Source organism: Astatotilapia calliptera, chromosome 14, assembly GCF_900246225.1.
Source record: "Astatotilapia calliptera chromosome 14, fAstCal1.2, whole genome shotgun sequence".
NCBI lineage: Eukaryota > Metazoa > Chordata > Actinopteri > Cichliformes > Cichlidae > Astatotilapia > Astatotilapia calliptera.
The window spans coordinates 120,099-146,423 of NC_039315.1; the positions used below are offsets into that span (position 1 = coordinate 120,099).

General features: G+C 46.4%; 2 protein-coding genes across 3 annotated transcripts; both read left to right on the forward strand.

The window, feature by feature from the left end:
• Window positions 1-251: 251 nt before the first annotated feature.
• On the forward strand, window positions 252-6,669 carry rnf168 (ring finger protein 168). Its single transcript, XM_026193276.1, has 8 exons — window positions 252-583; window positions 840-1,028; window positions 1,517-1,715; window positions 1,983-2,053; window positions 3,312-3,467; window positions 3,640-3,725; window positions 5,234-5,303; window positions 5,375-6,669. Exons 2-8 carry the CDS (start codon window positions 882-884, stop codon window positions 5,942-5,944), a joined length of 1,299 nt encoding a protein of 432 aa, XP_026049061.1. The 5' UTR covers window positions 252-583; window positions 840-881; the 3' UTR covers window positions 5,945-6,669.
• A 6,593-nt stretch (window positions 6,670-13,262) lies between these two features.
• Window positions 13,263-24,658, forward strand: LOC113036274 (transmembrane 4 L6 family member 5). 2 transcript variants are annotated; one of them, XM_026192497.1, is made up of 5 exons: window positions 13,263-13,471; window positions 23,578-23,646; window positions 23,793-23,947; window positions 24,102-24,294; window positions 24,398-24,658. In XM_026192497.1, exons 1-5 carry the CDS (start codon window positions 13,295-13,297, stop codon window positions 24,416-24,418), a joined length of 615 nt encoding a protein of 204 aa, XP_026048282.1. In that variant the 5' UTR covers window positions 13,263-13,294; the 3' UTR covers window positions 24,419-24,658. The 2 variants fall into 2 exon arrangements, with proteins under 2 accessions (XP_026048282.1, XP_026048281.1); XM_026192496.1 differs by lacking the exon at window positions 24,398-24,658 and having other exon boundaries at window positions 24,102-24,333.
• Window positions 24,659-26,325: the final 1,667 nt, after the last annotated feature.

Sequence of the window (26,325 nt, forward strand, 5' to 3'; positions counted from 1 at the left end):
GTCTGTAATTAATTACTGATGTCTTACTTATTATATTTTTATTCCATGCACAGTCGATGTGGAGCACCCACACTTGAAATACATGTACAATGACAAAAAAGGCTATTCTATTATGGGTTCGCTGCGGTATCTCTGGTTTGTGTACGTTATTTACAGTAAACCGCTGAGCTTGTAGAGCTGTGAACAGCAGGGGGCGCTCCGTGAGAATTGGGTTAATCCACGAAGAAGAAGAAGACTAAAGCGACGAGAGAGAGTGCTCTTGACGAGAGAGGGAGGGAAAATTGTTTGGTCCAAAGCGCATGCGCATTGTGGCAACAGCCTGTTCACGCGGGTGTTCAGTGCTAGCTGGTTAGCTGCAGTAAAGTCGGTTAAACTCCGGCAAACTCAGACAGTCTTCGTGCAGCCGTTGGTTTCAGGTAAAGCGTGGCAGTTTCCCATGAGCCCCGTTTGTTTCCGGGGTGAAAAAATAAGTTTGGCGCTGTTTTTTCCGCGGTTTAATCCGCCAACGAACCGCTGCTAGTTCGGACATAACACGAAGCTAACGTCAGCGTCAACGGAAGCTTTAAACGGCCCGGCTGCTCAGGTGAGTCCAAGTAATCGTGACGGCATACTTCCGAAACACAGACACCTTAGCTAGCTTAACTTTGACCCCGTTAGGTGCTGTTGTAGGAATGGATTGTTTACTGGCTCGCGGACCTTGGGGTCAGAGGTCAGCAGCGGGCTCTAGCTGCCACAGGGGGGGAGTATTGAGCAGTAATCGAGTACGTTTCCTTTGACAGCTCAATCCTGGAGAGAGGAAGTACAGCACTACCTGTCTCACTGAGTTCCTCTTTGTTTAGGTCCTTCCTTGCTGAGCTGTAACGTCTAAGAGGAGGAGGAAGATGTCTCCGGCGTCAGAGGTTGAGGGCTCGGACGTAGGGGGGCGGGGCCAGGAGACTACGCTGTCCAAAGAAGACTGTCTGTGTCCCGTCTGCCTCGAGGTCTTCATGGAGCCCGTCACACTGCCCTGCACACACACCTTCTGCAAGGTAACACGCACACACAATGAGTGCGTGTAGCTCAGGTGTGTTAAGTTACCTGCACGACCAGCAGGTGTGTGCACAGACAGGTTAGGGGGTGTGCGTGCGTGTGTCGCAGTAGTCAGGACCTTTTTTGTGTGTGTGTTTCCGTTTTGTCCTTGAATGACATCATCAGGCTTATTCATTTCCTGTGACTGAAGACGTGGTTTTAAATAAAGTGAATTATAACTGACCCGATGAGAGCTTCAGCTCCTTCTGCTTCAGTTCCACCAGTCACACACCTGCATTCTAACCTGAACAGGCCAACAGCAGCCAATTAAATGGCCAATCAGTGACTGGACTGATGGCGTTTAGCCTCCTGAGCTGATCTTCATGTCAGAGGTCAAAGGTCTGCTGGATGCCAGCACCTTCAGCCTGACCTCACACATTACAGTCATATGACTTCTCCTCAGGGCGCTCCGGCAGAACTGGGCCTGACTGTGTGTGTACCTGTGCAGGTGTGCTTCCTGGAGTCGGTGGATAAAGCCACGCTGTGCTGTCCCATGTGCAGGAAGAGGGTTTCCACCTGGGCTAGGTTACACAGCAGGAACAACACGCTAGTGAACGAGACACTGTGGAGGCGGATCCAAACCTGCTTCCCCCGACAGTGCGAGCATCACCTCAGCGGGCAGGGTGAGGCCGAGGACCCCCACTCAGGTAACGCGGACACAAATCTTTGGCTCAAAACTGCAGTTTGTGAGGGGCAGCCAATCAGAAAAGGTACTGCTTTTGTAAAGGGTGAGGGGCAAACAGCATGTTTGACGGAAGCTCAGAAAAAGAAGGATTACTCTGAAATGTGAACTATGCAGAGCTGCTTTCTTATAGGTCAATGTGATGTTGAACCCACTGTGTGTGTGTGTGTGTGTGTGTGTGTGTGTGTGTGTGTGTGTGTGTGTGTGTGTGTACGTACGCGCGCATGGGCAGCATTGGTGTGTTTCCGCAGAGTTAGTGAACCTGGAGAGCTGAGGCAAGAGTATGAGGACCAGATCACCAAAGTGAGTTCAAGACACACACAGTCTTTTGCTCTGGATGTGTGAGGATGTGCAGAAGCCTCAGTGTTACACAAGAACCCCAGGGACTTAATTTGGACCCCATAGAAATGAATGTAAAACCACTAATACGGCACACCTGGCTGTTTACAGGCATTGTGACGTCAAGGCTGCTCTAATGTGGGCCAAAGCTGATCAGTAAATATTTAGGGAACTGTAGGAAGTGAAGAGACGAATAATTACTGCTGATGAGCCGGGTCAGAGCTGGCGAAGTGGGCGCGTTGCTGCTGTGCAGGGCAGCAGGGGACGCTGATGAGGGGCTACAGGTTTGATGGCGAGGAGATAAAACCCTGTGACTGTTCTACTTTTACAATTATTTTTTTTAAATGTGTTTCGTAGCAGCTGTGAGTAGGGCTGCAGCTGCAATACACCCCATGCCCCCCTTTAGATTCACCCCTGTTTGCTTCCACATGTGATAGGATATCTGCCTTCAGTCTCAGTAAGGCTCTGCCTCTTTACGCTTGGTGGTATAAACAGACTCCGCCTCTACGTTAAACCCTGCCAGCATCATCGCTGCTGCTGTTGTGTTTTTGCGGTGTCAGCTTATGTGGTCAGACGTCTTATTCACAGGCTGCTCATAATGTTCATCCTTGGTAATAATATAAGTTATTAAGATGTGTCATTGTGTACCTTTGTTTATGAGTTTATGCTAATGTGTACTTTTACTTTACAATCTCTAATAAATGATCTAAATCACTGATAAAACTAATAAAACTTAAATACTTCAAATCTTGGTTCAAATGAGGAAAAACAAAATTAAATTTAGCAACTTAAGAAACGATCGTTCACCATAAATGCTGTTGTTGAGTGAAAGCTGACCGCTCAGCCATTGGTGGGCGTGGCCATAACACATTTGTAGTTATTCTCACCTGTGACTGAAGCTCTCAGCCTGCAGTAGCACCCTCCAGTGGGTTAAACACATTTGTGTAATAAGAATCCACATTCTCCTGTGTGTGCGTCACTGACTTTCACATGTCTGTGCTCTCACTCTGATGTCTCAGCCTAAAGGTCTGAAAAGGTCCTGGAATTTCCTTATAATGTGCACGACATCTGTTGTGATGATGGCCTGTGGTTTGTGTGTCATCTGACCCAAAGAGGATGCCGATTAGATACTGATGGGTGTAAGGGTCAGTCCGCATCGGACCTCCTGATGAACAGACTTTGGTCATTCAGGTAAATCTCAGGTGTGTCTGTCCTCTCCCAGCTGACCGAGGAGAAGCGGGAGCTGCAGGAGGAGGAGAGGAAGGCCAGTGAGGAGTACATCCAGAGGCTGCTGGCTGAGGAAGAGCAGCTGCTGCGGGATGAGAGGAAGAGGAGGGACGAAGACGAGCGGCTGGCCAGACTGCTCAGTGATCAGCTGGTCAGTGGTTGGTCCACACTGGGAGAGGCTTATAGATACAGATGCCTCACAGAAAATCCCCAATATTTGATTAAAAATCAGAAACTGAAGCTTCTCGGCTTGTTAACCAGTGATCAGTTGGTAGATTCTTTCTCTGAGGAAATTTATCACCCTCTCTTTCCCTCCTCGGCAGAACCCTCCTCCTCTCGAGGACAGGGGTCATGTTGCTGTGACACCACTGAAGAAGAAGAAGGCGGCCTCTGTGGGACACATCGAGAAGTAAGCGACCGTTTTAAAGATCAAGGTCATTGAGAAAGACTGGTTAGAGTCACATGACCTGGAGTGTGTCAAAGTAAACTTTGTCATCTCTGCTATATACAGTACAGTATATAGCAGAGATACAGTATATAGCAGAGATCCTATTTCCCCCCCCCCTATATATATGTGTGTGTGTGTGTGTGTGTATATATGTGTGTGTGTGTGTGTGTATATATATGTGTGTGTGTGTGTGTATATGTGTGTGTGTGTGTGTATATGTGTGTGTGTGTGTGTGTATATATGTGTGTGTGTGTGTGTGTGTATATATGTGTGTGTGTGTGTGTGTGTATATATGTGTGTGTGTGTGTATATATGTGTGTGTGTGTGTGTGTGTATATATGTGTGTGTGTGTGTGTGTATATATGTGTGTGTGTGTGTGTGTGTGTGTGTGTGTGTGTGTGTGTGTGTGTGTGTGTGTGTGTGTGTGTGTATATGTGTGTGTGTGTGTGTGTGTGTATATGTGTGTGTGTGTGTGTGTGTGTATATATGTGTGTGTGTATATATGTATGTATGTGTGTGTATATATGTATGTATGTGTGTGTATATATGTGTGTGTGTGTGTGTATATATATGTTCTTCCTCTACACCCCCCCCCCCCCATTTCTTTGCACATGTCGAGGAGCGTGTCAGGCTACATTTCACTGTGTGTTATACTTGTATAACTATGCATGTGACAAATAAAGAACCTTGAACTTTAACTTGGTGTTAGGGGTGCAGGTGAGGTCATCTGAGATGTGTACTCCCAGGAACTTGGTGCTGTTAACAGTCTCTACTGTGGAACCGTGGATGCTGAGTGGTGTGTGGGTGGAGCGAGTCTTCCTGAAGTCTCCTTGGTTTTGTCCACATTCAGCGACAGCTTGTTCTCACTGGTCTGGCTTCCCTAGTGGGGGGGAGAGGGTGGCTTTGTATGCATGTCTCACATTAGCATACAGTAGGCCAGTTGTCCTGTTTCTCCGTGTGGGACCACAAACAGTCCAGTGTGACATGGTTAGGGTCTCCACATATAATAATGAAGGCTTCGGGGTGTTGTGTCTGCAGTCTTGCTGTGTGTATTTCCTCATAGGCAGCTGCAGTCACGGTAGATCGGATGGTTGTTCTGAGCAGAGAGTTTGTCAATCTTGTTCTGTAGCGAGTTCAAGTCGCCCACTGTCTCTGTCGGGATTGATGGTTCGAATCGCCTCCGGTGATCTGCTTTCCTCACTTTCAGCTTCGCTCCCGTCTCGTGGCCTCTGTAGCTTGGCCGGTATGCTGTGCCACATGCCGGTCTGTGCCTTTGTATTTAGTGCCAGCGGCTTTGACTTGGAATAGACAAAAGGCCGCCGTCGCTTCAGCGCCATCTTGAAAGTATGTGACGTCAAACTGAAATTAAAATCGCTGAGCAGGAAGTGCCTCCTCAAACGTGGACAAACGACTCACTGTGTCGGGAACGCCATCTGTATGACCTCACACATCTCTATTTGTTGTTTCAGGTTCCTGTGCCCCCGAGTGGCTCCGCCCAGCTCCACCTGTAGCTCTGCTTCCAGCCTTGTGTCCAACAAGGTGAGTTTGAACTTCTGTTCAATTCAGTGTTATTTATATAACACCAAATTACAACAGCCTTTCTGTTTCAGGAGAACATCCTTGTTTCAGAGGCAGCGCTACCGGCAGAACAAAGACCACCTCAGCTGGATTATTATGGGCCTGAGACTGAGCTCCGCCCACCCGAGGAGGTGGCCAAGCATCAACCAGGGAGTCAGGCAATCAGAGACGGAGGATGTTCATCAGTGAAGAGGAAGAGCTCGGAGCTGGAGGCCACAGAGGAGGTGACAGCAGACACCAAGCGAGTCTCTGCCCATTTCCTTGGCTCCTCTTCCTTCTCCTTGCTGGAGGCGGCTGAACAGGAGCTACAGGAGAGGAGGAGGCAGGAGGAGGAGGACAGACGGCTCGCTTTCATCCTACAGAAGCAGCTCGACCAGGAGGAGAAACGGCGTGCCACTGACAGAAGCAAAGGTTCCACAGACGCCTACCAGCTCCGCCCACACCGACGAGCCGAGGAAGAGGAGGGCTGCGCTTCCATCATGCCAGGAAGACCCTGCAGGAGAACGCCAAAGAACTGTACCGCCAAGCCCTCTGCCTCCTCCTCCTGCTCAGGGAAGGGGAGCAAACAGAGTCTTTTGACTGAGATGTTCTTCAGCAGCTGAGGTGTCCTCTGCCTGCTCCTCCTCCCCCCCTTCCTGCAGGAGCATGAATAAATTGAGCTGTCAACCTGAGCGCTGTTGTTACTTTAAAACACAGAAGACCAGAAGTTTGTGGACATGCCGCTGCCTCTTACCTGTGAGTCGTCATGGTGAGCACACGGCGACCGTCCACTGGGGAATCGTGAACAGAGTTCATGTGTTTTACTTTGAAAAGTTCTGCTGGAGGATGACTTCATGCCTCTGCACGTCATTTAGCTGGAATGCTTCTTTCTCACTGGTGGAAGCGCTGGCGAGGACTCAGTGCCGTCAGGTTATTTTTACCCATTTGCCAGATGACACCGACTCACCATTATATTTCCAGCCCCAGGTTCTGTGACTCCGCCCAGAGCCCGTCCACGTCTGGTTAACGTGTTGATGATTGGTCAGGTGGTGTGTGAATGTGTCTCCTTAGTGTTGTTGCTGATGTCACTGGTGTCACATGATAGAATGTGAGGAATTGTGGGATACGCTGCATGCTGACTACAGTGGGTCATGTGACGCTACATCTGATTTATTTTTATGGTTTGAATGTTGAAAGTGGGAGTTTCTATTTGTCCCAGGGTCACCTGAATGCAGCACTCACCTGTTTAAGCGGCACATGGCCGCGCCATACAGTGGGAGGGGTTAAAGAGGCTGCCGTGTCAACCTGTTTGTCATTTGTTTTTCTGAGAAATAAACCATCACCATCATCGTTTCCTGTTTTCTGACACTAACGAACGAGCAACTCCCCATTCACTATTTTGCCCAAAGGAGCATCAGTGGAGCCTCTCTATGACATCACGTGTGTCTCACAGTAGAGTTAATTCTATGTAGATCTGCACATACAGCTGTGTGTGTGTGTGTACGTGTGTGTGTGTGTGTGTGTGTGAGACATATTAAACACTGACATTAAATACATGAATAAACGAAAACCGTGTGAAACGATCCAGCAGTCAGAGCGAGGACTGTGGGTCTGCTGGCTGCTCCCACAGGTGAGAGACAGGTAGAAGAATAAAGAATCCAGGTAAACGTTAGACATTACAAAGTGACTCAGGTACTGTGTCCTGATTGGCTGGAAAAGCAGAGAAACACAGATCACACTTCAGCTTTTTAAAACTTTTGAACCCTTTAGATGGTTTTGCTACGCAGATGATATCCAAATGTACCTTCCTCTAAATTTGGATGCCCCGTCCACATTCTTGCCTTTGTTTGAATGTCTGCAGGCGGTTAAAAGACTGGCTATCCCAGAATTCTCTTATCTTAAATGAAAGCAAAACAGAAATTATTGTTTTGATAGCTGCGTTTCCCTGGGCCAGCTAACTGATACAATGGGTTCTTTCTCATTCTGCCAGTAACCTCGGCGTGCTCATGGATAGTTCTTTTAAATTAAAGAAGCAAGCATCCACTGTGCAAAAAAAAAAAGCTTTTATCAATTAGGCCGGTTCGAGCCCTGGCTCCGACAGTCTGTCGTGTCCTTGGGCAAGACACTTCACCCGTTGCCTACTGGTGGTGGTCAGAGGGGCTGGTGGCGCCAGTGTCCGGCAGCCTCGCCTCTGTCAGTGCGCCCCAGGGTGGCTGTGGCTACAATGTAGCTGCCATCGCCAATGTGTGGATGACTGGATGTGTAAAGCGCTTTGGGGTCCTTAGGGACTAGCAAAGCGCTATACAAATACAGGCCATTTACCATTTAACCAGCACCAGAATGCATGAGCAGATCACCCCTGTCCTCGCTAAACTACACTGGCTTCCCATCAAATATCGCATTGATTTCAAACTGCTGCTCACTTTTAAAATTCTAAATAACCTGGCCCCTAGCTACCTAACTGATCTGCTTGATCTGTACAACCCAAAGAGAGCACTAAGATCCTCCAGCCAACTGCTCCTAATGCAATTGTTACACCCCGGCCTAGGCAACCGGGGTGCAACGTAGAAAAACAAAGATAAGGAAAATAAAAATAAGGAAAATAAAAATAAGGTAAAAAAAAACACACGAGAAAAAACTAATACGGGTTTCCACAAAAATCATCCCAAAACGACCACTATTTTCTTTAAAGCAAAATGATATTTATTTACAACGCAAGGCGCCAAACTATTTACAACGGGGGGGGGGAAAAAGATCGCGACCATGACAACTGACACACAGGGCTTAAATACATGGAGGGAACAATCAGGGAATGGACAACAGGAGGGAAACACAGCTGGGGCAAATCAGAACTGACGAGACAGGGAAAATGTAAACTGAACACACTAAGATGACACAGACTTTCAAAGTAAAGTAGGAAACACATAACAGTCACGCAAAAACAACACATTACCAACGCCAAATCGTCAATCCCGGAGGAGCACCTAGACACTCAAATCCACACACAATTACGGTCACAGCCGTAACACCCCCTTACCCAAGAATTAACATTAACCCCAAAATGTTTAATTCAAGGAAACACCCCCAAAAAAAACAAACATTTAAAACATACAACCCCAACGAAAAATGTTTGTTCCATGTCCAGCCCATACGGCACCGGCCACCGTCCCGCAGGCGACGCTGATGACTGGACGGGTCCTCCAGTGGAAACGGAAAACCGGAGCGGGCCCTCGGATCCTCCAGCGAAGACAAACGAAGCTGATGAAGGCTGGAGCGGTCCCTTGGACACTCCAGCGAAGGCGGATGAAGGCTGGTGGAGGCTGGAGCGGTCCCACGGACCCTCCAGCGAAGACGGATGAAGTCTGGAGCGGTGCCTCGGACCCTCCAGCGAAGGCAGACGAAGGCTGGAGCGGAGCCTCGGACCCTCCAGCGAAGGCGGACGAAGGCTGAAGCGGTCCCTCCAACGGACCCTCCAGCGAAGACGGACGAAGGCTGATGAAGGCTGGAGCGGTCCCACGGACCCTCCAGCAGACGACGAAGGCTGGAGCGGTCCCTCGGACCCTCCAGCGAACACAAACGAAGGCTGACGAAGGCTAGAGCGGTCCCACTGACCCTCCAGCAGACGAAGGCCGGAGCGGTCCCTCGGACCCTCCAGCAAAGACAAACGAAGGCTGGAGCGGTTCCCCGGACCCTCCAGCGAAGGCGGATGAAGGCTGGAGCAGTCCCTCGGACCCTCCAGCAGACGACGAAGGCCGGGACGGTCCCTCGGACCCTCCAGCGAAGGCGGATGAAGGCTGGACCGGCCCTCGGACCCTCCAGCGAAGACAGACGGCTGAAGCGGTCCCTCCCCCGGACCCTCCAGCGACGGCGGACGGCTGAAGCGGTCCCCCGGGCCCTCCAGCGATTGGACGAGCCCCCATATGTTACACCCCGGCCTAGGCAACCGGAGTGCAACACGAAAAAAAGTAAAAATAAAGAAAAAAAAACACACAAAAAAAAACCCACTAAGGCTCTCCACCAAAGACGTCAAACTATTTACAACGGGGGGAGAAAAAGATCGCGACCATGACAACTGACACACAGGGCTTAAATACATGGAGGGAACAATCAGGGAATGGACAACAGGAGGGAAACACAGCTGGGGCAAATCAGAACTGACGAGACAGGGAAAATGTAAACTGAACACACTAAGATGACACAGACTTTCAAAGTAAAGTAGGAAACACATAACAGTCACGCAAAAACAACACATTACCAACGCCAAATCGTCAATCCCGGAGGAGCACCTAGACACTCAAATCCACACACAATTACGGTCACAGCCGTAACACAATCAAGGTCTCGTTTAAAAACCAGAGGTGACCGTGCTTTTGCCATCGCTGCCCCTGGACTCTGGAATAATCTCCCAGTGGAAATCTGTACATCGGAATCAATTCAGTCGTTCAAATCCCATTTGAAAACACACTTGTTCAACTTAGCTTTTGAAAACAATTAGTGTGACTTTCATTCGGCCTGCACTACACCATGTAAATGCAATTTTAAGTATAATTGTACTATTTGTTCTGCCCGCATTGCAGTTTTATCGTGAAGCACTTTGATGTACACTGGTCTTTTAAATGTGCTATATAAATAAACTTTGACTTGACATGACCTCAGACTGAGGAACAGAAAGCATCAGCAGGTCAGAGACTCGGGGTCAGAAACCAGGTCACTGCGTATGGTCTAACAGGAAGTTACATCGCCACACGGCTTTCTGCGTTCCCTGCGGTCATGTGACCTTGGTAACTGATGTCAACATCCCCAAGGAGTCATGGTTTCCGCTGTGTGACCTAATGAGCTCCACGAGAAAATGTGAGGAAGTCGACCACATCAGGCCTGATTGATGAGGATGCTTCAACGCGGGCGCCTCGGCTCGCCATTTAGGTTCCTCGGACTGTGACTCAAAAACTCCAGAGGAGACGCTGCTGTGGACCAAAGTTTACTCCAGTTCATCAGAAGAGGATGTTTTTCTATCTTACCTGTTTAAGCTTTAAAGTTTGTAGCATTAGGGGCGTGGCCTCTTTGACGTACAGGCGGCACAGAAACTGATGTCTCACTGAGATTTTTCTTTTTCACTCACATAAGCTCGGGCGCTCGCTCTGAAGTATGTAGTGTGAGCTCGCCTGTCCACTGTGGGCTGAGAACCGATCAGCTGCTGTCTGTACCCACACACGTGGGATGAATGAGTATACGTATCTAGTAACCTGCATACGTCTCATCATTCTCACATTCCTGCTCTTATATTTGGTTGTTTCTTGCATTTTGCAGCTCTGTTGCTTGTGAAGCTGGCACACAAGAATTTCACTCACATGTGCTGTGACAATAAAACTCTTTGATTTGATTACAGAGAAAAGCAGCAGAAACATCTGAGCTGAACAGGCACTGATTTGATCTTTGAGTGGCCTGTGACCTCTGACCTCCTGACTGTTAGGAGGTCTTTCTCAGTCCAGCCTCTGGAGCTGTGAACTTAGTTCTGTCTACAAATGCACCAAAACCTCCAAATAATTACCTTCTAATATATCATGTCTTTCAAGGCCTCGATGTAATCGGGACCAGTCATGTTCTACCTTTATGCCGTCCGGCTGACCAGTCACGATCAGTGGTGACAGAATCGACTAATAGGAATCCACCCTGAAAAACCTCCCTCCTCGTGTTGAGCTACAGAAGCAGAATCACCAGCTGCTGCGTCGCATCATGTGTGTGTTTGTAGGTCTGATTTCATCCTGTTTATTTCTGTTTTTCCAGTTTGATACCAAGCCGGTCCTGTTGAGGGTAAGTTTCCATCTTTTGTACTTCCTGCATGCGTAATAGCGGGAGGCGTGTCCTGGTGCATGTGCTGATAGATATTTGTGGTTGTTCCTCAGAGTCTGAAGTGGATCGTCAGTCAGCCTTCCCGGTGAGTCGACTTCTGCTATTATTAATAGAAACATATTACTGTTGCTCAAAGTCTGTGTACTGTCACAGATTTAAAAAATCATCTTACTAAATAAACTGAGAAATTATATTTGTAAATGAGTTTAATAATTTCAACATATAAGTGCAAATAGAAGGAGCCTTTATTCATGCTTTTACTTTGATGAGATTTGACCTGAATGATACATGATCACACAGTTTTGTAATTATATTATTATTTAGTGATTTAAACACTCGAGGATTGAAGAATGAGTGATTATTAATCTGTATGATTGAATCAATGTTTTTATTTAAACAGGTTTGTATTATTAATAATGATTATTCAATGAATTCAGACTCGACTCAGACTATGACTGATATTGACAGAAATATGAATGTGATTATTTCAATGACATTTCAAGGATGATTTTGTAAGTTTATAAATAAGTTTTTAAAGAACCAGATTAAACGAGTCACATCACAGCATAATTAGAGGAATCCAATAACAGGAATCTGAAACGAGGACTCATTTTACAGGAACCCGATCACAAAGTCAAATTACAGGAGTCATATTGAAAGACATTATAGAACCAGATTATATGGGTCAAATCACAGGAGGCATATTACGGCAAATTACAGGCGCTGGAATACAGGGTCAGACTAGAGTCAGAGTATAGGAGCAAGATTACAAAAAACAGATTACAGGAGTCAGATTAGAGCAGCGGTTCCCAAACTTTGTTTGCTGGGCCCCCCTTTGCTTTACAAGGAAAATGTTCGCGCTCCCCCCTCCCGCGTGCGCACAAGCACACACACACATCCTCCAACCACACACGCACACATTTTGCTCCATTGCGGTTTATTTCACACCTCAAACATTTTGTAAACAATTAAGCAAATACAAGTAAACAGCAATAAATTACAGGCAGTAATAAAATAAACTCTTTTACGCTGCGTCTGCACCTACACGGGTGGTTTTGAACACGCAGCTGTTTCGTCCACCTAAACGGCATTTCGAATCACCGAAAACTGAGATTTTTTAAAACTCAGTTTTTACGTTTACGTGTGGACGAAGAATACAGAGTTCGTCAGGCAGCGTCAAAGGTATGTGCCTTTTTCACGTCACGCTGTGGCCACGTTATTGTTTACAGGAGATGAATCACAGAATGGCAGATAGAGACGAAATACTGTTAATCTGACTGTCTGCAGGTTTTACACGCAGTTACTGTCCCTCCATCTACAAAGGCAGAGGCGTCACAGTGTGATTATTTTTACTGTAGTTGTTTTTTCCTGTGTAATAATGTTCAACATTGCTGTCAATACATTTTTCAAAAATGCCTCTCTGTGCAAAATGGGTTTAAAAACATAAACAGCTGTGGGATCCTGTTAGTCTGTGACAGAGGGAACAAATCGTGGCAGGATCAGCCTGATGTTATTTGCATCCTGCTGTAACTTTACTGTATAAAGAGCAAACATCTCCAACATGTCAGGAGCAGTTAGTCATTACAACAAGTGTTTGTGAACTAAAAATCAAGAATGTGGGATCCTGTTTGTCCGTGATTTGGAGAACCCAGGGAAAACCAACCCTGCAGGGAGACCTACCTCAGCACCTGTGCAGGTGAAGCCAAAGGGCAGATTTGCTTCACCATATTTTCTAGTCTTTGGCTTAGAATGAAGTTGGTTTGGAAACATATTCAGCGATGCTTCAGCTCCTGCTTTGCGTTTCTGTGGCCGCCCCGTGCTAGCAGTGTCCAAGCGTTGTTTTTTTTCCCACCCCTTTTCATACCGCGCCCCCCCTGCAATGGCTCTGCACCCCCCCTAGGGGGCAGCCCCATACTTTGGGAAGGTCTGGATTAGAGTAACCACACTACCAAGATTACAGAGTCATATTAGAAGAGTCAGATAATGCGATTAAAATTACAGGAGTCGGATGTTAGATATTTAGTTTAGAAGAAATGATAATACTATGAAGGATGTGTTTTTACCTTCAGACTCGCCGGTTAATCTCATGACTGTTTTCATGTGCAGTTTCTATAAAAATCTAGATGTGCGTATCAAGGTGTCTGCGATGTGTGGGCGTGTCTCTAGTTCCCATGGCGATTGTCTGCATACTGTGCAACATCCTGCTACTGGTTCCTGAGCTGAAGATCCAGTTCCTGTTGGACGGTCATGTGACTAGAGAGGCTACCTGGGCCACAGGACTGTGGGGCTCTGGCTTCCTGGTGAGTGTGTGTGCATACATGGACTGGTTCTTATACTTAATATATATACATGTACTACTTTAACATGCCATCCATGTGTGTTTGTGTATGTGACCTTCAGATCAGTAGGCCAAAGTAGGGATTCTACATATCGCCTTACTTTGGACCTTTCATCTCTTCCTCAAAGTTAAATAAGGTCAGCTTTTATAAAATGTCTGTTGTCTTTGAAACTAAGCTTCAAACTCTGGTGTCTTCACATCTAGGAAACGATTGGGGTCAACCTGAAACAAAGGCAGATGTGAAATGTAAAAGTGAGATCAGAGGTCAAGTGTGACATGATATTTAGATGCAAAATATGATGTGATAGTCACAATCACATAGTACGATTAAAAAGAACAAAGTAAACAACATGAGGAATATACAGAATATAATATTATTCCCTCAAAAGTAACTACTGCGCAGAGCTGCCGTAACAGAAGTCTGTAGACTGCTTATTCTTCTTTAGACTCTTTCTCCAATCTTTCTTCCTGAGTTAACTTAAGTAATGACTTTCTCCAAAACATCAGTGTGTCTACTACACCTCAATCCTACGAGACTAGGGATGGGTATTGATTTTCACGATTCCAATTCCAGTTTCGATTCTGTTTAACAATTCGATTCTTTATTGATTATTTTTAAAAAGGAGAACACTAAGGTTGATTAGCTTAGAACTTTGTTTTATATCTTCTCTTTGAACAAGATAGAAATTTAGGAGTAACATGGCCTTACAAACCCAACAGTGAGATCTTAAGAGATCCAGCCTGCGGCTCTTCAATGGGGTGTCACAGGGTCCCCAGGAAAACAAAATGTAAATGTAAAATAATAAAATAAATATTCTTCTGTAGCAATAACAAAGTTTAACATAAATTATTCTGTAGCAATTACGCAACAGTAATGTTCCTGCCTACAATTAAACACATTCACTTACTGAAAATCATCTGCTGTGGCAAACGGGTGCAAGCCTTTGACCACAAACTTAGACACTGGTGGGTGACGTTCGTCTATCCTGCCTGAAAGGAGACGCTACCGGTAGACTGCAGCGAGAGCTGCCAGCATCTGAGCCAGACTCTGTCTGTCTCATCATGGTCACCTAAACGCACAGTAATGGCAGATAAGGCAGATTGCGCTAACATAATATGCACTGTTAGTTGATTATTTACGTGCCGCATTAACAGGAGAGGACGTGCAAACGTTACCGCTGCTGCTGGGTTGAGATTCACGAGTCCGGAGCGGAATTAAAAACACGACGTTCATTTAAGGTCATCGCGTGTTTTGTGAGCAAATGCTTTTGCATATTCGTAGTGTTTCCTCCCTTAAACATCTACTTTGCAAGTATTGCAAGTTGCCCTGTCGTCATCCGTTCTCGTAAAGTATAACCAAACTTTTGAGCGTTTGAGCCGTTTAGGCGCCGTGTTTCCTGCCAGGTAAATGACGCTCCGCAACGTGGTGACGTCATTCGGGGCGACTGGAATCGATAAGGGAATCGTTTGCAAAAATGGCAAACGATTCCAAGGAACTGAAACAGTGGGAACCGGTTCTCAACAAGAACCGGGTTTCGATACCCATCCCTATACAAGACTGCTCAATAATTATAGGCCAATCTCCAACCTTCCTTTCATATCAAACATCCTTGAAATAGTAGTTGTCAAACAGCTAACAGATCATCTGCAGAGGTTTATTTGAAGAGTTTCAGTCAGGTTTCAGAGCTCATCACAGCACAGAAACAGCTTTAGTGAAGGTTACAAATGATCTTATGGCCTCTGACAGTGGACTCATCTCTGTGCTTGTCCTGCTAGACCTCAGTGCAGCGTTCCATACGTTCCCATATTTCATTGAGTGATTCATTCACAGCTCGGGGCAGATAGCCCCCCCTGCAGGTTTTCCTTCCCAGTGTTTCCAAAGCGCTTGCTCATTATGATTTTTGTTGTTTTTCTGTTTATAGTATTTTATACCTTACAGTATAAAGTACCTTGAGGCGACTGTTGTTGTGATTTGGTGCTGTATAAATAGAATTTAATTGAATTGAAAACTTGCATATTAATGATCATTAACTGACCTCCCAGCCCATTGTTCCTCAGTGGGCTGGCTTCAGTCATTGTACAAATGTCCTGTTTATAAGGTTGAAACCTGCAGTCAGCTGAGACTGAAGAAGTCGCCTGATGATGATGAAACGTTTCTCCCACTGAAAAGTCCAGATGAACAGAATTAACTTTGGGTACAGACATAGTTCCCTGTAGCATTTCAAACTAACAAATTATTTCATTATAGTAATGGATGCTAATTTGTGTTCTCTGCACTGTGAAGATCATATGTGATGCTGCCAACATTATCACAAATGTGGAAGCCAACTGCTCAGCCTCTGTGAGTGGTGGTGGTGGTGGTGGAGGACCCCCACCTGTTTTTCGGGCCTCCGCTTTTTTTCTGTTGGCTATAACGGGTCACATTTGAGCATACAGAGTAAGCAAATATGTACTTGTAATGTGCTCAGATAATTTCAATAAGTGCTTACAGAGGGGAAGTTAATGTAGCCTCTAACTGCAATTGATTTACATGGGACAAACAGACCAAGCACTATGGCTCATAATACAATTACACCTTACCTGTTTGGACTATATTTTTATATTTCATTTTTACTTGCTGCCAGGAACGTTTGGGGCCTGTTGGGTTGCACCTGCGCTCACATCACAAAATAAAATGTATGAAATAAAAAATATAATAAAATAACGTGTTAAATGGGTGGAAATCCCTTGATCAATGTTTAAATTAACACTCACGCATTGACTCTGTCGGCTATGTTTTGCCATGCATGCTCCCTTTCTTTTGCAGCTGAGGCTGTGTTACTTTTTTCCCGCAAAATTTGCATGTTATCGGCATATGCTGCCATCAGAATTTCGGCCTCAAGCGCTGTAAGATACATTGACCGCGCCTTCTTTCCCTCCGTCTCCATGGTGACTCGCTTAATCTGTGCTCCACTAATCAGGGCTTTATGTATCCTCGTGCGCGCGCTTCACTTGGGGTTAAAGCAACTCCGGGTTGATTGAACTAATCGTTATCAGCCTTTCTGAAACCGAATATTCCGAGTTGGACAGTTCGGTGTTACTCAACCCTGAGTATCGTTTTTCACTCTGAGTTTTCTAAACCGGCTTCCTGAAATAGGGCCCTGGTGTCAAAGGCAGAACTTGAGATGATTACTCATGCTTTTATCTCTTCTCGTTTGGATTATTGTAACGATCTTTTTAGGTGTCTCAACAAATCAGCTCTGGATCGCCTTCAGTCTGTACAGAATGCAGCGGCAAGACTTTTAACTGGTACAAACTAGAGGTCACACATTACTCCAGTTTTGGCTTCTCTTCATTGGTTGCCTGTAAATTTTAGGGTTCATTTTAAAATTTTAGTTGTAACTTTTAGAGCTCTGCACGGTGAAGCTCCCCAGTATATCTCTGACCTGCTGAAACCTCATGTTTCATCCCGAGCACTTAGGTCTTCAGGTCAGAGGCTACTGGTGGTCCCACGTACTAGATTTAAAACACGTGGGGATCGGGCTTTTCAGGCACCAAGGCTGTGGAACTGTCTGCCGTTGTCTTTACGCTGTCTAGACTCTACTGACTCCTTTAAAAAGCAGCTGAAGACATTTTTATACAAACGGGCTTTTAATTAATTGAATTAATTTTAACTTGTATGTCTGATCTTACTGTAAAGCACTTTGTGATTTTTATCTGTGAAATGTGCTATATAAATAAATTTTACTTACTTACTTATTAACATTTGGAGAGAGCAGCTTTGCTCCATCCAATGGAGCTTGAATTTAGAATAAACCAACCAAAACTGCAGAGCTAATCTATTTGCTTATATGGAATAGAATAAACACATTGACATTGTACATATACAATGAAACTGTGGGTGCTCCCTATCAACTGTCCAGATATGAAATATAAATAGTAAGACAGCAGAGACAAATATCAGACATGAGAGACATGTAGAGAACAAGAGAAAGGCACACATTAGAACAGACCTTCCCAAAGTGTGTGGCCCGCCCCCTAGGGGGGGTGCAGAGCCATTGCAGGGGGGCGGTATGAAAAGGGAAAACAAACAAACAACGCTTGGACACTGCTAGCACGGGGCGGCCACAGAAACGCAAAGCAGGAGCTGAAGCATCGCTGAATATGTTTCCAAACCAACTTCATTCTAAGCCAAAGACTAGAAAATATGGTGAAGCAAATCTTCCCTTTGGCTTCACCTGCACAAGTGCTGAGGTAGGTCTCCCTGCAGGATTGGTTTTCCCTGTCGGGAGCAGCGCTGGGCTGTTCAAATCACAGACTAACAGGATCCCACAGCTGTTTATGTTTTTAAACCAATTTTGCGCAGAGAGGCATTTTTGAAAAATGTATTGACAGCAATGTTGAACATTATTACACAGGAAAAAAACAACTACACGTAAAATAATCACACTGTGACGCCTCTGCCTTTGTAAATTGAGGGACAGTAACTGCGTGTAAAACCTGCAGACAGTCAGATTAACAATATTTCGTCTCTATCTGCCATTCTGTGATTCATCTCATGTAAACAATAACGTGACGCACAGCGTGACGTGAATAAAGGCGCATAGCTTTGACGTTGCGTGACGTAAACGCAAAAAGGAGTTTTAAAAAATCTCAGTTTTCGGTGATTTGAAACGCTGTTTACGTGAACGAAACAGCTGCGTGTTCAAGAACACCCGTGTAGGTGCGGACAGCTTAAAAGAGTTAGTCGTTTATTTTATTACTGCCTGTAATTTATTGCTGTTTACTTGTATTTGCTTAATTGTTTACAAAATGTTTGAGGTGTGAAATAAACCGCAATGGAGCAAAATATGGGCGTGTGTGGTTGGAGGATGTGCTTGTGCCCGCGCGGGGGGGGGGGGGACATTTTTCTTGTAAAACAAAGGGGGGCCCAGCAAATAAAGTTTGGGAACCGCTGCATTAGAAGAACAAGTTCCAAGCGCTTGGAAGTAGTGCAGAGGACATGGTCTGGGTAGAGTCTGTGTGTGAGTGGCTGAGTGATCAGGGCCACTCAGACCATGGCTGAGATGGTGTTTGTTAACAGTCCGAATGGCCCCGGGGAAGAAGCTGTTAGTGAGTGTGTGGGACCTGACTGACCAGAGGCGCCGACCGGAGGGCAATGGGTCAAACAGGTGGTGGCCGGGGTGCCGGGGGTCACCTGTGATAGCCCTGGTTTTCCTGAGACAGGAGGATCAGGCGATGACCTCCAGGGGTGTCAGAGGGCAGCCAGGGATGTTTTTGGTGTTTTAATGACCCTCTGTGCAGCCTTCCTGCTCTCAGTCGTGGCCCCTGAGTACCAAACACCAGGCAGGAGGAGAGCACGCTCTCCACTGAAGAGCATTAGCAGCTCCTGGTCCAGGTTATTCTTCCTCAGGACACAGAACAAGCGCAGCCACTGCTGGGCCTTCAGGGCGATGCTGTTGTGGGTCTGAGTGAGATCAGCCGAGATGTGAGTGCCCAGAAACCTGAAGGTGGAGACAAATTCCACCTGTTCTCCATTTACAATGAGAGTGGACCTGTCTGTGCCTACTGAAGTCCATGATGAGTTCTTTGGTTTTAGGATGTTCAGCTTCTGTTTGTTTTCTGAGCAGGAGATATTCTCTTCCTCCATGTAGAATAGAATAGCCCTTTATTGTCATTGTACATATACAGTGAAAATTGCACACGCGCCATAAGGTGCTCCATAATCTGCTGTTATGGCACCGGTCCTGGAGTACATAAGCACACAGCCCGCTGCCCATTAACTTACCGGTGTCTTTGTTGCATCCTGGGGCTGGGGAACCAGCAGCTAGTCACCCAGAATGGCTAACTGAAGGCAGGACAGTCCTGATCCCCAAGGACCCCCAGAAGGGACCAATCCCCTCCAACTACCGGCCAATAACCTGCCTCAGCACCACGTGGCAGCTCCTGTCAGGCATCATAGCGGCTAAGATGAACAGGCACATGGGTCACAACATGAGCGGGACACAAAAAGGAACTGGCAGGAATACCAGAGGAGCAAAACACCAGCTACTGGTAGACTGAACAGTCAGCCGAGACTGCAAGACCAGACTGACCAACCTGTGCACTGCCTGGATGGATTACAAGAAAACCTGACTCAATGCCCCACACCTGGATCCTGGAATGCCTAGACCTGTCTACAACAGATCAACAGGATCCTAAGAGCCCTCATCAGGAACTCAGTGGGGACGTGGCGAACAGCAATAGAGGCCATGTGTTTTTCCACTCCTCTCCTCCTTACCCTTATCTTCCCTGCTTAGCCTCTATGTCCTTGTCTTGTCTCGTGTGCATTGCTTTCCCTGGAACAGTCTCTCACTGTCGTTCTCTAAAACCTAAAGAGAATTATGGATTTGATCAACTGGTCTCTGAACGCTATTGACACCCTTTTCTCAACGAGAAGTCTGGGCTCGGGAGAGCCCGAGTACCCTGGAGGGACTTTCCCTGCTGGATACACGATGGACGGGTGGCAGAACTGGAGGGTCGTGTGCCTGGCGGGACTGTCGATCGAGGACGCTGAAGATATCTATCTATTCGGAACCGTGATAACAGGGTTCATGCTGATCGGAGTTGGCTTAGCCCTGGTTTATCGGAGAAATAAGAGAGCGGAACCGGCTGTTCAAACCCCCCCAAGGCTGCCCGCTGGAATCGAAGCGATGGGATGAGGCGCGACCTCTCACAACGAACGTAATATGGTCAACACCTTGGAGACGCTTGCAGCTGCTGTGAAGGCTCAAAATAACACCATTGAGCGTATGAGGGGAAACATCAGAGAGAGGCCTGCTCACAATGACACCCTTGAGCGACAGTTGGAACACATCGCGGAACGGATCACTGCAGTTGTGAAGTCTCAGAATCAAAAGAACGACAACACCATGGAACAGAAGTTTGATACCATCATGGGGAGGCTCGCGGCGCTCCAACGGGAGATTGAGAGACCAGCATCAGAGTGTTAAAGAGCAGCCTGAAAATTCTCCTGGGCTGCTCGCATGGAAATTTACAAAATCAATATCGAAATTGCGAACCCCCATCACGGCGCCAGCTGCAGGCCCAAGGCTGGAGCTGAACTATCACTCCCTGATAACGACTGTGTTACGGCTATTCTTCCCATCCCATGCAAGGACACCTGGATTGGCTGGAGAACTGTTTACTTAGCCTGATAGGGCGAAGGACACTGTCTCAGCTGAACTATGGACACGCACACACATACACTTACACTGATAAGCACGCACTCATCCCCCTCCCTTTCCAAACGCCTTCGATGCTTGTTTCCTGCGGGGGAACACGGCGGGTCTGTGTGCCACGCTGGAATGATAGCGCTGTGCAGGGCGGCTGCTGTGTTCGCTTCGGATTACTCCTCACCCCCCACCCAATCCTGTGGCTTGTCATGTCTTTCACAATGTTGTGCTGTGGACATTTATGTGCCCTGCATGTGGCGACAAATAAAGCTTGATGATACTGATACTGATACTTCAGCTCTTGGGGGAGGCGGACGCCTCTCTCTCCCTTGTCTTTCCTGCTTAGCTCCTATGTCCTTGTCTAGTCTCGTCTAACTCTAACCCTCAGAGATCCTTTCAGTCTCGTTCTTGTTCTCTAAAAAGTTAAGAAGAATTATAACTGTTGATTTGATCAACTGGTCCCTGAGTGCAGTTGACACTCTCTTCTCTACGAGGAGCCTGGGTTCGAGAGAGCCCCAGTGGAGGGACATTCCCTGCTGGATACACGATGGATGGGTAGCAGAAGTGGCGCGTCGTGTGGCTGGCGGGTCTGTCTATCGAGGACATTGAAGACATCTACCTATTCAGAACCATGACAACGGGGTTCTTGCTGATCTGAGCTGGTTTGGCCCTAGCTTATCAGCGGCAGCTGGACGCTTGAAGACCAATGCCGACGAGAACAACAACAAATTCTCCCCTGATAGCAACAACGAGACTCCCTAACTCTCTCACCAGTTCCCTCCAGGCCACCTGCGTAGGCTGCAGACTGTTGATCTTCGCTTAATTGGGTGAAAGGACATTTCCTCAGGCTGAACGCAAGCCACACATCCTCACACGCACGCACACAGACAAAAAGGCCATGTCTACACTAATACGTTTTGATCTTTTTCTCTCTGTTTTGGCCTCCCGTCCACACTGAGACGGCGTTTTCGGTCAAGGAAAACTGAGCTTTTTGAAAATGCTCTCCAAAGCAGATACGTTTGAAAAACGCAGCTTTTGCGTTGTGGTGTGGACTGTGAAAATGGAGGCTTTGTAAAACCATGATGCATTTTAGTCATGTGATGCAGTCATGTGACCAATTCAACTAAGGTGGTGGACAGCATTTTGTTTGCTGTCAGTTTTGACAGACCTATTAAAGGTTAATATCAGTCTGTACATGCTCCAGATAGCTTTTCTTCCAATTCTTTAATTCTCACTCGTTTTTGCAACTTTGCACTCTCATATTACTCGCTGCAACAACTCCACCTCATTGTCAGTCCATTTAAAAGATTTGGTGCTTTTCCTTCACATTTTGCCGCGATGTTTCAAAGAGCCGCAAAGTAAAAAAACAGCAGAAAGAAATGAGGGAGGTTGAATTGTGTTACTTTACGTGCATGTACAGTACTGGAACGTAAGCGTTTTTGGCTGTTTCAATGTGGACGAACAACTCTTTGAAAATGATAGTGTGGACACGGAGCAGTTTTAGACGAAGGTAGTCAAACTTAGGGGATCGAACTACCAGAAGGCAACATTGCAGACATCGAGGACAGCTACAAGTACCTGGGGATCCCACAGGCAAATGGGAACCATGAAGAGGCCGCTAGGAAAGCTGCAACCACCAAGTACCTGCAGAGCGTCAGGCAAGTCCTGAGGACTATCAACACCTACGCCCTACCTGTGATCAGGTACCCTGCTGGGATAATAAGCTGGCCAAAGGAGGAGATAGAAGCCACTGACATCAAGGCAAGAAAGCTCCTGACCATGCACGGAGGGTTTCACCCCAAGTCCAGCACCCTGAGGCTGTACGCTAAGTGGAAGGAAGGAGGTTGGGGACCGTTGAATGTCAGCACCTCAAATGGTAAATGGCGTGTATTTATATAGTGCTTTACTAGTCCCTAAGGACCCCAAAGTGCTTTACATATCCAGTCATCCACCCATTCACACACTGGTGATGGCAGCTACATTGTAACCACAGCCACCCTGGGGCGCACTGACAGAGGCGAGGCTGCCGGACACTGGCGCCACCGGGCCCTCTGACCACCACCAGTAGGCAACGGGTGAAGTGTCTTGCCCAAGGACACAACGACAGACTGTCCGAGCCGGGGCTCGAACCGGCAACCTTCCGATTACAAGGCAAACTCCCAACTCTTGAGCCACGATCGTGCTGGGTCTGGTGTCAGTTACCTCAGGCAGCAGAAACGTGAGAACGAAGAGGAGCAAGAGGAGGCACCATCATGGAAGGACGGGCCCCTGCACGGTATGTACCACCAGCAGGTAGAGTAAGTGACTGATATCCAGAAATCCTACCAGTGGCTAGACAAAGCTGGACTGAAAGACAGCACAGAGGCACTAATCATGGCAGCAGAAGAACAAGCTCTGAGATCCACAGAGGCTGGAGTCTATCACACCAGGTGCAGGTTGTGTAAAGATGCCCCTGAGACAATCCAGCCATATCCTTCATATTCATGTTATTTTAAATGGCTGAATTTGTGTTAGTACAAGTTCCTTACTGAGGATTTTTTGTGTGTTCCTGGTTGTGGTTTTATCTGCTCAGTGACTGTCGATAATAACTGTTCTGCGTCTGGTACAGTACATTTTGTCATTTGGGATTTTAATGTTTGACCTTTGACTCATTGTATTGACTTTGAGTACTCCGGGAGAGTAGAAAAGCGCTATATAAGAATCAGTCCATTTACCATTTTACCATTTACTTGTCAGTTACATTTGCATCAGTATAATTTGCTTACTGATGATGTGTTTTTATGTTCCTCTTTGTGATTGGACCTCAACAAAGTTAAAGTAGAAAATGAAATCAAGGTGTAACAGTTTAACTAGAATTTTTAAACTCTGATTTCAGGTTCTACTTGGAGCTCGAGCCTTTGTCCAGAGCAGCAGAACCCGAGGCTGCTGTGCGTTCAGGAGTCAGGTGACCTCAGGCTCCACCCCCTCTCGCACCGATTTTCATCACAGATGTTTTTTATCAAAGTGAAATCTGGAAACCACATCTGTATTTTTCTGACACGTGTGAGCTGCTCCAGATGTTGTCAGTCATATCACGTCTCTCTTCTCCAGATGTTGTGCCAGCTGCTTTACTCCTGCCTCTGTCTGCTCTCTGCTGCCTCCTGCTCCCTGGTCAGTGCCACTGGTCTGTCTCAGGGTCCCCTCTGCCTCTACAACGACTCCTCTGGTCCCACCTGGGGGGTCCCGCTGCAGCCCCTCCCAGGCCGGTGAGACACACTCACACAGATGTTCTGAACTGGTTTTAGTGGTTTCCTGTCTCTCTGTCCTCAGACACTCGGAGTAATGTCAAAGATGTTTTCTTTGTAGCCTCGGACAGATGTTTCCTTGTACTCTTGGGCAGATATTTTCCTGTCTCCTTAGACACTCGGGATACCTGTTCAACAGGACTCTGTGGTCTGGGGTCTGCTTGGAGCCCAGCTCGGTGGTCCAGTGGAACTTGGTCCTGTTCAGTGTGATGGGGACTGTGAGCGGACTGCAGACGGTCCTCTGTGGGGCCAACATCCTGAACTCCATACTTGGCCTGATTCTGGGCCGGGGCCTCTCCCACAGTAAGGTCTGTGGGAGAACACACCTTTGGACCATCTATTTATAACGTCTGCTCCAGATTTAGCAGTTTATTCATATCGCACGTGTGTGTGTGTGTTTCTATGTTTCAGATCAGTCCAGTTTCAGTTTGACGTGAGTTCGATCCTGGGAGCTCCAACTGTGATACACAGAATTAAAATTAAAAGTCTTTCACTGATGCACTTTAGATAATCAATAGCATGAAGATCAATAACCTGAAATACCTCGACCTTACGCAGGATTGCAGTACATGTACCTTTTAATAATTATTTATTTATTTTCCTGAATAAAACTATTCAAACATCCAGTTAAGCTAAATAATCAATAATAAAATAATATCCTCGTGCTTAATAAGAGCTTCAACAAATTCAAATGTTTGGTTAAAAAAAAACAACTAAATCATTGATTTTTGTTTTCAAAGTTAAACTCAGATTTTTATTGATTATGTTGTTTACTGATCATTTTATTAAACTTTTTATTTTTTTAATTAATTTATTTTGATTAGCATTCAGATATCTCAGTGTATACAGAATAAAGATCTACCACAAAGAAAGCACGAGACAAGGCTAATCAACAGTTATTGGCTGAAGCATACGCTTATGCTGTTTGTGTTTTTGTGATAATCCATAAAAACAAATAAAACTAAAAGTGTTAAAGATGTTGTGGTTTTAGTTGCAGAGATAATATCTGCAGATGTCACAGTTCTGATTACACTGATCATTCAGATAAGAACAACACAGCGCAAACAACAACGCTCTGTATTTATTCATGTGTTTGTGGAGTTTGCAGTGTGATGTTTCGAGGTTATGGTCCATGTGGATGATGGTCCAGTGTGGCGTCTTTGAACCCTGAGCCATCCTGTTCTGTCTCAGTCTGTTTTATCTGCAAGCTTGCAGCACATAAAGCTGAGTTTTCCTCCTGTATTTGGGTGCATTATGACTCCAACTCCAACCTGTCTGGGGGTTTTGCAGGACTGTGTTGCTGACATAAAATTGTGGTTGGTGCTCAGCTTTTTAAACTTGAATGCACCAACAAACACTATTACACTATTCAGACTCTCGCTCCTCTTTTAAGGACGACCTTGGCCCTGAATGTCAAGGTGACCTCAGATGAAGCAGGGCTCAGACGCACAGCTCCAAGTGAACTCCACTGCATTAATGTGTGAGTGAGCCAGAGGTCACACCCTGACTACGCACGTAGACAAGTACCATACACACACGTGCGATGGATCATGGCTCAGGTTTCTTTTTTAATCATGTGACAAACAGGAAGTAGAGCCGTGAGGATGAAAGTGGAGTCAGACTCTGGTTCAGCAGCTAAATGCAGCGGCTGTTTCAGAGCCACGTCTGCAGTGTGAAATGCAGACACGAGTGAGGCCCACACTCCCTGTGACGGCAGGCTCTGCTGAGGCAGGTGGGCTGGTTAATGGGTTGTGAGGGTGGAGTTAAAATGGGGTTGTCTTCCTGATCTGACTGTAGGTGGTGTGTTTGAGGTCAGGGTCAGTCCAGTTACGCTTGCCGTCTCAGTGTAACGCCTTGTGTGTGTGTGTGTCCACGTGTCTTGTTTCCCCGCTTTGTTCCCATGTTCTCCTTGTGTTCAGCGTCATGTCTCCCAGCCCGTTGTGTCCTCTGTACGTGTTCCGTAGTTTGATCCGTGTCTCGTCTCCCATTGTCACTTCCCTGTTCACTTGTTTAGTCCGAGTGTCTTACTCTGCCTATTTCCTGTTTTATTTTGACAGTCCCGTGTTCCATGTTCGGTGTGTTTAATTTTGCTTCCCCTGTGGAGTCATGTTCATCTGGCAGCTGGTTCCATCGGTACCTTTCTGTGTATTTACGCCCTCTGTCTCCCTCTGCTGGTCGTCTGATCATCTGCTAAGCTCCTCGTGTCTCATATCTATTTCCTAGTGTTCCTGGTTTTCATGTATTTATTTTCCCAGTTTAGGTTTTTGCGATTAGTTTCTCTTTTTCGTGTGTGGTTCATGTTTTCGGCCATAATAAAAGACACGTTTTCTGTTCAGATC